The sequence below is a fragment of the Clarias gariepinus genome, chromosome 15 (genome assembly GCF_024256425.1).
Source record: "Clarias gariepinus isolate MV-2021 ecotype Netherlands chromosome 15, CGAR_prim_01v2, whole genome shotgun sequence".
NCBI lineage: Eukaryota > Metazoa > Chordata > Actinopteri > Siluriformes > Clariidae > Clarias > Clarias gariepinus.
In genome coordinates, this window is record NC_071114.1 from 22,596,995 (window position 1) to 22,606,669 (window position 9,675).

General features: G+C 38.3%; 1 protein-coding gene across 1 annotated transcript; it reads left to right on the forward strand.

Annotated features, from left to right (window-relative positions):
- The first annotated feature begins 80 nt into the window (after nt 1-80).
- On the forward strand, nt 81-9,266 carry mrpl46 (mitochondrial ribosomal protein L46). Its single transcript, XM_053512489.1, has 4 exons — nt 81-319; nt 1,473-1,674; nt 6,030-6,200; nt 8,057-9,266. Exons 1-4 carry the CDS (start codon nt 89-91, stop codon nt 8,302-8,304), a joined length of 852 nt encoding a protein of 283 aa, XP_053368464.1. The 5' UTR covers nt 81-88; the 3' UTR covers nt 8,305-9,266.
- The last annotated feature ends 409 nt before the right edge of the window (nt 9,267-9,675 follow it).

Genomic DNA, 9,675 nt, shown 5'->3' on the forward strand with positions numbered 1-9,675 from the left:
AGCACTATGCTTACCCGCCATTTCGATCATTCTTAGACCGTACTTCCCTAAGCGCTTGTTAACCGGTGCATTGTGGGTACTTTCAAAAATGGCGGCGCCCTGTTGGAGGTATGTTTGTCGACCGCTATGGCAGATTACCTCAGGACCAGGGGGGTTGAAAGCTGCAGTGCGGTATGTTTCTTCCAGCGTTCAGATAGGCAAACCTGCAAGCTCATCTTCGCCCTGGGTTCTACACGGCGCCTTGTGCTTACAGAGACTTCCGGTCACCTCTCGGGACCTGAACCCGGTTGAGGAGAAGTTCATGGAGCTCATGCGCCAGGTGACAGCACGAGCATCTTGAGAATGTCTTCATCGTTTCGGCTAAACCCTTAAACAACGTATTTGCACACCTATATTGCGCTGTATAAGCAGTGAAGCTTGTTATTTTAAGCCTTAGTATAGTGAAGTGATGAAGTGCAGAGGATGCTGAATCCTACCTGACCCCCTTATTGACATAAATTGGGCTACATGTAATAAAGTTCTTCTGGTGCATATTTTAATGAGTCCTTTTAGGATTTAGAGTTTCAGATCAAACTCAAATTCTGAGGAATACATAACCATGTGACGAATATTGGAATCCAGTGGCATGGAGTATTGGTGGCATAGTGGTCAAAACACTGTTGTTTTGCTCCTTAAAGATTCGGGTTCGATTTTCACCTTGGCACTTTGTGCGTGGAGTTTGTATGTTCTTCCCATGCTTGGTGGGCTTCCTCCAGGTATTCAGATTCCCCCCACAGTCCAACAACATTCAGGTTAACTAGCGTTCCCAAATTGCCCATAATGTGTAAATGACAATTGGGCATCAAGCTGGCAACCAGACCCCTTAAGTAACTCTCACACCCTGCCACTGCCGAATGGCAGGTAAACAGACCAAAATACCCCCTCAAAAATTAGGAGTATTATTTTTCTTACTACACAGTATTTATCTAATAATAAAAGAGCAGGCTTCATTTGACAAATTATGTGAAACACCAGAGACTTGATGAAATCTGTACTCATGTTGTACACAAGATCTTGTATAGCACTTTCCCCCTCCCTTCAGTTTCAAAGTGTAATTTCCAATTATTTATTATGCTTATATTAATTGTATACACGATTGATGTTAGTTTTTCTTGGCTGCTACCATTGAGGGGTTGCCACAGCGGGCTGTCTGATCTGCACACAACTTGGCACAAGTTTTATTCTGGATGCCCTTCCTATTTCACCCCTTCTTTTTTTATCTGGGCTTGGGACTGGCACTGCATCCACTGCATGGCAGGGGTTTGGGCGGTGGGTGGGAATTAAAACTGGGCCTTGTTTAAAAAAAAAAAAAATCAAGGTGTAATCAAAAGGTGTAATCAACTGGGTATAGCTTTTTTTAAACCAGATTTTAGCCTGCACTGTAGCTCTTTGCTGTAAAACCTTTTAACTTTGAGTTGTGCTTCTTGCTGTAGATGGAGCTGGAGAGAAGCCTACTCTCAGACCATGAGCTACGGTTGTTGGAGGACGCCGAACGGATGAGCCGTAAACAGGATGCCGATTATGACTCGGATGAGGAAGAGGGCTACGGAGGTCAAGAGATTGTGACGGCACAGGACTTAGAGGACACGTGGGAACAGAAACTCAAACTGTTCAAACCTGCTCAGAGAATGAAAGGTGTGGATACGCTCTAATCAAATGAAAGGGATTCTTTTTATTTTTAGTAATTGAGAGTAACGGTAAAACAGGCAAAGGCCTTTCTTTTTTCTAAATTACTGATGTAATGACTAATATCTGATGAAATCTAATAATAATTTGATTGCTTTTCACTTTAATAATTGTACACGCTAGCCTGAGCCTCCTAAGATTTGTCCACTCCTGTGTAGTGAGAGTGCACAGTTTGCTGTTATTCTTTTACAGATCAGGGTGAACTTAGAATTTGAGCCAAAGAATGAAAAAAGGACAGAATGTTCCACTTACTCTAAATGTATTTGAACAGCCACAGCTTTTCATGTCTGCAGTTTGCTTTCATTTTGTTCTTGACATTTGAAGCATGCGGTAGAAGCCTTTATTGGGGAACAGAGTGCATATCATTTTCCCTCCTTTTTTTATTAAAAGTGAAGATGTAGTGCTCAGTAAGTATTTTTGAGTATAGAATAAGTTAAGTAAAACAATGGATTTTCAGTCATATTCTGAAGAAATCCAGTGAGTCATATCTACAGACAGCCTGGGGAACTTCATACCTCTGCTTTAATGCCAGGACAGAGAAGAGGTTTTGGTTCTGCAATGTACTTTTGAAAGAAATGGCTCTCTATTTGCTATTGTTATTTTTAATAGATTATCATAAGCTATAATTTAAATGGAATTAATATCAAATGTACGTGTCAGATTTCACATTTAAATAACTTTTTTTTTTTTTAGCTCTATGATTCATGTTTTATTTCTTTATAAATACAGTGGTGAGTCACAGTATCAGAAATCATCCCCAAACCTAAAAAGCACACGTCTTGGCTGATTGATTGCATTTGGTGGAAGAGAAAAGAAAAGTTATTTTTTTTGCTTTTGGCTCAATGCTTTATTAAAAAAAGAGTAAGCAGTGAATCATACATCAATGGATAATGATTCGAAGGACTCCAAGACAGTTTCTATCTGACGCGTGTTGAGTCTTTGGGTGGCTCTTACCAAAAAGCAGTTTACTTTAAATTAATTTAAGAGCTAATTAAGTATTTGTTGAAATTTTTTTTTTTCTTTTTATTTTAATGTTGAATTAAAGACAGAGACATTTTGTCTCTTTTATCAGTTTAGGAAAGAGAGTCTAATATAAAGTAATGAAGTCTTTCCAGTAGGTGATTGCAAAAAAATTTTTTTTCTTCTTTTGCAGTATCTTCTGTTTTAAAATATAGTCATGTATCACTTAATGTCCACAATCTGTATTGTAAAATAGTGCATTATGCGATTTGGACTTTGTGAAAACACCATATTCTAAATACTAAATTTACAAAAAAACAAAATTTGAGAAGTGTGATGAATCATATTAGATGCTGCTGCCTATGTGTTGAAGTGTATACTGTTAAAAGGTAAACTTTGTGTTTTTTCTTTTGACTCTTTATTTAAACTCTGTTATAACCTCACAGGACCATGTGCATACCTGTGGGCAGGGCTTTCTCAAATGGCCATTTTGTGGTGCGTGACTGTGTTTAAATATTTTACTTATACTTTGATCTAACCATAAACTAAATTAAAGGTTCACAGTGTGCACAGGCATGCTGATTTGATGTGACTAGTAGGGACAAGTAGTTTAAGAAGACTACTCCAAGTTACTAAACTGAAATTTTAGGTTAATGTTTTTTAAATTGATTTTACTGGTTGTAGGCTGAAAATTATGCTGTTAAATTAAACAAAGTAAAATACTTTATTTAAAATACCGGGTGCTTTAAAGACAAAACTGAAAGTGGCTTTCTTGACTTTTTGTTGCTGTGCTTACTACCATTCTTGGGACCCATGGTGCTATGTTTTTGCTAAATCTTTCACAAAATACAAAAAAACAAAACATAAAACATACACTCACCTAAAGGATTATTAGGAACACCATACTAATACGGTGTTTGACCCCCCCTTTCGCCTTTAGAACTGCCTTAATTCTACGTGGCATTGATTCAACAAGGTGCTGAAAGCATTCTTTAGAAATGTTGGCCTATATTGATAGAATAGCATCTTGCAGTTGATGGAGATCTTGGGATAAACATCCAGGGCACGAAGCTCCCGTTTCACCACATCCCAAAGATGCTCTATTGGGTTGAGATCTGGTGACTGTGGGGGCCATTTTAGTACAGTGAACTTATTATGTTCAAGAAACCAAGTTGAAATGATTTGAGCTTCGTGACATGGTGCATTATCCTGCTGGAAGTAGCCATCAGAGGATGGGTACATGGTGGTCATAAAGGGATGGACATGGTCAGAAATAATGCGCAGGTAGCCTGTGGCATTTAAACGATGCCCAATTGGCACTAAGGGGCCTAAAGTGTGCCAAGAAAACATCCCCCACACATTACACCACCACCACCAGCCTGCACAGTGGTAACAAGGCATGATGGATCCATGTTCTTATTCTTTTTAAGCCAAATTTTGACTCTACCATTTGAATGTCTCAACAGAAGTCGAGACTCATTAGACCAGGCCACATTTTTCTAGTCCTCAACAGTCCTATTTTGGTGAGCTCGTGCAAATTGTAGCTTTTTTTTTCTATTTGTAGTGAGGATAAGTGGTACCCGGTGGGGTCTTCTGCTGTTGTAGCCCATCCGCCTCAAGGTTTTGCGTGTTGCGGCTTCACAAATGCTTTGCTGCATACCTCGGTTGTAACGAGTGGTTATTTCAGTCAAAGTTGCTCTTGAATCAGTCGGCCCATTCTCCTCTGACCTCTAGCATCAACAAGGCATTTTCGCCCACAGGACTGCCGCATACTGGATGTTTTTCCCTTTTCACACCATTCTTTGTAAACTCTAGAAATGGTTGTGCGTGAAAATCCTAGTAACTGAGAAGATTGTGAAATACTCAGACCGGCCCGTCTGGCACCAACAACCATGCCACGCTTAATATTGCTTAAATCACCTTTCTTTCCCATTCTGACATTCAGTTTGGAGTTCAGGAGATAGTCTTGCCTGGGACCACACCCCTAAATGCATTGAAACAACTGCCATGTGAATGGTTGATTAGATAATTGCATTAATGAGAAATTTAACAGGTGTCCCTAATAATCCTTTAGGTGAGTGTATGTAAACTTGCTTTGCTTGGCTTTCCACTTATGCAAACAAGTTTTGAACGGCTCCCAGACATACCAGGTTTAGTTCGGGTCGGTTCAGTCGCATGCTAAAAATGCTTCGCATGCCGAGGCAAATTTCTTTCAAAATTTCAGGCAAAAATTCCTAAGACAGGGTGATTGTATGCTAAAGTATCACTGTAATTTATTAATGACTTTATTTATTTATGTATTTATTTAAATGATTCCCAGCAAAACCACCCAGTAAATATTCAATATAACCCTGTAGCAAATCAGTTTTCTTATAAACACATCGCTGACATTTGGCACTGTTGATCTATTGCTGCTTAAAATGTTTGAACTGAGAGCACGGATAGCACGAAGAATCCTTCCTTAACATATTTAATCATTTGCATTTTGACTATTTTACCTATTAAATATATTTTCTTAGCTGAAGATATAAACCATAAGTGAGGGACAAAAAGTGAAGATGGTTTTCGAATCGATTTTATTAGGGAGAAAAAGACTTCTCTTCATCACATGAGATGCAAGGACAGGAGGGCAGTGTTTCCTGGTAGTGTCATTTTAATATGAAGATTTCAAAACTCCATATTAATATGCACATCTCCTCTTCTATTAGGGAGAAAGTTGACGGGAAACCTCTTATTAGCTTGCAGAAGAGACAAATCTGTCTGTGGGAACTGGACATACAATCTTTCATGAACACCACTTGGACATACATTACATTAGTCACATCAAAGCCATTTTCACATTTTGGCCATTAAAGCAGTTCCTGGGAGGCCAGCGTTTCAGATGTGAAGATCATGGCTCCGGCATACTAAAAAAAACTTCCAAGCACTAGTGAAACACTGAGAAGTGCATTAATGTAGTAGGGAATTATATAGAGAAATACATTGAGTTTTTAACTGTTCTGTTATTCTGCGCAATCAAAAGTCCTGGTTTGACATGAACGCCTCTCGCATATTGGAAGTGATATTGTAGCAGTGCTGAACCCAACTGAAACAATTAAGTCATATCACACAGGCTTCCTGCTTAGACCTTACATAATTCAAAAACAGTGTGTTCTGATAAAATAGCAATGCTGTAATTGTTTTTGTTCCTGATATATTTTGAGCCACAGCAGTGATTTCATGGGTTATAAATGGATTTTTTTTTATTTTTTTTTCTTGGTCTGGGATGGTTGTGTCTGGGGATAAATATTACCGAACACGCTAAGTGTGTCATACTGAGTCAGTGATCTCCAAACATTTTGTAGATTCTGACACCACAGATGTGAGCTCGGCTGAGCGCTGCCTGGGAGACAGCCTGGTGCTGCTGGTGAAGCAGGATGTTGGCTCTCAGAAGGTTTGGCTTCTGCCTCAGCTGCCGTGGGAGGCGGGAGAGACGCTGAGGCAGACCGCGGAGCGTGCCCTCACCAGTCTGCCAGGTAATGTGCCCACTTCCCTATACACCATGTGTGTGTGCGTAAAGGGGGAGATTTAACTCAGTCATTTTGATATGAACATTGTAATGGTTTTACTCATTTCCAGAGCAAAATAGCATCCAGATTAAATATTCAAATGAGAGTGCAAACATTTGCTCTGTAAAAAAAAAAAAAAAAAAAGGAAGAAAATGGACAGCTGCTCATGAGTTGATTTATAATGGTGGCGAATACTAAACAGGTGTACAAGGGAACCAGTTGTAGGTGCTATTATTTTTATCATTATTATAACAACTTGACATTTTTTCAGACTACAAGTCACTCCAGGGTACACTTGACAAAAACCCCATCATCTACCAGGTCATAGAAAACAATCAGTGCTGCTTCTTTATATACCTGGCACAATTACCTGCTAATTACTCCATGTTTCTACACACAGTTTACTCTTCAGTCATTTAAATACTTTCTGTTGGCCTCATACAGAAGTAACTTGTTTACCAAGAACAGATGATGTGTAGGAGATAATTTACCTACACATGGAATTTTTGTTTACAAGTGTGTTAATTAATCATGTGCACGATTCCATTTATTACTTATTTTCCTTTAAATATACATGTTAATGCAGTATGTCATGAACAGATACATAGGTCTCTGTGGACGTATCCAGTTTATTTTAACGTAAGCTACGTTTGTTGGTCTAAGTCACTTTGTACAAACTGACTGATGTGAGAGAATAGCATGTTGTATTTCAGAAAGATTTTTGCGATTTGAGTTTTGCCCCAAATTTCTTTATCATGTTGACTTGATATCCCTCACCCTGAAGCTCAAACCACAACATTTCCCAAAACACAACAACATTTCTTAATTACGAAAAAGGTAGGTATAACGTTCTGGGGTGTAATTGGGCAGAAGCGAAATCAAGTCACAGTTTTCATTTCCTGCTTCCTAAGTTAAACTCGTTTGAAACTATCCTCTAATTGATTTATTTAGAAAACATTTCAAAATAACCTCCGGAGATTCTGGTTTCCTCCAACAGTTCAAAGACTGGCAGATTAGGCTAATTGGTGTTCCCAAATTCCTTGTAGTGTATGTGCCCTGAGATGGATTGGCACCCTGTCCAGGGTGTACTCCTCTTCGTGCCTTATTTCTTTAGGGATAGGCTCCAGGCCCCTGCGACCCTAAATAAAGGATAAGGCGGTATAGACGATGAGGAAGTAATTTGTGACATGCTATCAACACACTCTGCAATGCTTGAAAGCAACAGGACTGAGGAGACACGGCAGCCTCTTTTTTTTTAAAAAGTGATTTTAAAAGAACCATCTTATCAGAACTGCATAATTAACTCTAAATCTGAAAGAAAAGCTCATTATAAATTCACTCACAATTTTTTTTCTTTTTTTTCTACTTCTATTTTCCCCTCTTTTCCACACTTTTTCTTTTTGCCTTCCAACCCTGGAAGTTTAGTACATCAGCTACACTGGTCACGCGAACTCTGACTTGACTTGGGTTAGGTCGAATCAAACACAAGAATGCAGTCCCTACCTTTTCTGTAATGTTACAACCTGATTGTGTTTTGGGAAATGTTGTTTTGTTCTGTACTTCAGGGCCACAGTACTCGTCCTCAAAGGGTAATTTTAGCAGAGATCATAGAGGAACGGAGGAATTTTTTAATACAAAAAAGTAGCCTAGTGTTTAAAATGTATGCCATTTCAAGATGTAGGCAGTGTGTGTAAGTAAACCTAGTAAACTGACATGTCTGTGTTTTATTGCTTAGAGCTGTATAAGCTGTGTAAATATAGCATAGTGGGAAAATGTAAAAGTTCAAAATTACAATAAGTGCTTTTGATTGTTTCTGCGCTTAGGTGCAAAATTGAACGCAACCTTCCTTGGGAATGCCCCTTGTGGATTTTACAAGTACAAATTCCCGAAAAACATCCGGACCGATGAGAGGATAGGAGCCAAAGTGTTTTTCTTTAAAGCCTTGCTGTCTGGGAGCGGCAATCTGCCACCGGAGAAAGACTCCTTCGTGTGGGTGAGAAGGGATGAGCTCCAGGATTATCTCAAGCCCGAATACCTGAAACAGGTCAAGCGATTTATTTTGAATCTGTGACACGCCAAAAAACTGGACCCCATGTATAAATGTCATACACACCTATGTAAGACACTTGCTCAGACTCACAAATCAGGTGTCTCTTCTCTACTGAACAGAAATAAAATGTTAAATTTTTTGGAGCTCCATTTCCACGCCATAATCATTTATGGCTCTGTGACCAAGCATGACATGGCTGACTAAATAAATCCAGATTTCCAGATGAGTTGATTAAATGAATCAGGTATGATAGGCAGAGGGTGTTGGAGTGTGACCGAGTGGGGGGGTGGCCTGATTGAATTCTGTTCTAGTTCCACAACCAGAGATGACACAGAAGTCTAACCTTTTTATATTACACATGTTCATTAAAGATGATAATCCAGTGTTTTCCAATGTGTGAAATTTGTCATGTCTTAAAAAAAATTGACTTTCAATTAATTTTTCAGTAGCCCACCTGACATGAAGTTGGCCTTAAACCTTCAGTTGTCCTGTCCCACTAACTCTGGTAATTTCTCTTTATATTGTATAATATGTTTTATGTCATTTTTGTGTCACTGATCATTAATATTAATAATAATGATGAGAATTGAGACCCTATAACCCTTCACTGCTTGGGGGGTTATTTTAATGCCTGGTGTGGAAAAGTTAATGGAAGATGGACGTCATCTAAAGCTGACTAAAAATCAATCATCTCTTTGAAATAAGAATTTCATTTCACTTTGTTACACTTAGCCCAAACCTTAACCATCACATCTAAAATGCCAACATGAATCCTTAAATAATTTTTCTTGTTAAACGTGACTGATGTCAATGTCCTGGAATTCTATAAAATGGTGAAAGAAAAACATTTGCATGTCCGGTACTTTGAATCTTGATGTAAATACTGTACGGTCAATAGTGCTGTGAATCATAAGTAGACAGTCAATTTAATTTGATGGTTATGAATTTATTTGGATTCATTAGCATTAAAGTTTATTGTCTGATTTGTCTCAAACAGCTAAGTTTTTAGAATTGGGGTTTAATTTATATTATGAATTACTAAATGTCATGTCTCTGTCATGTCTCTAATGCAAAGCAATAATCTTTTTTTCTCGTCAATCTTCTGCTTCACACTTCAGTTCAGGAGGTGATGCTAATTAATGCATTGACCTTGCATAAATTCAACAGAAGTAAAAGCCTTAATCTCATAAAATGTGAGCATTTATGGATGATGAAATCTGGGGGGTTTTTTTCTGCAAAAAGCTGTGGTATATTTATATGAATTCATCAATATCAGACGATTAAACATTTGGAAGTTTACCCAAATAATTTCTAAAATGTGTGAATCGATTCTGAATCAAAAACTGACACGTTGATGCAATAAAGTGAATCGACCAAAAAAGACTGATTAAA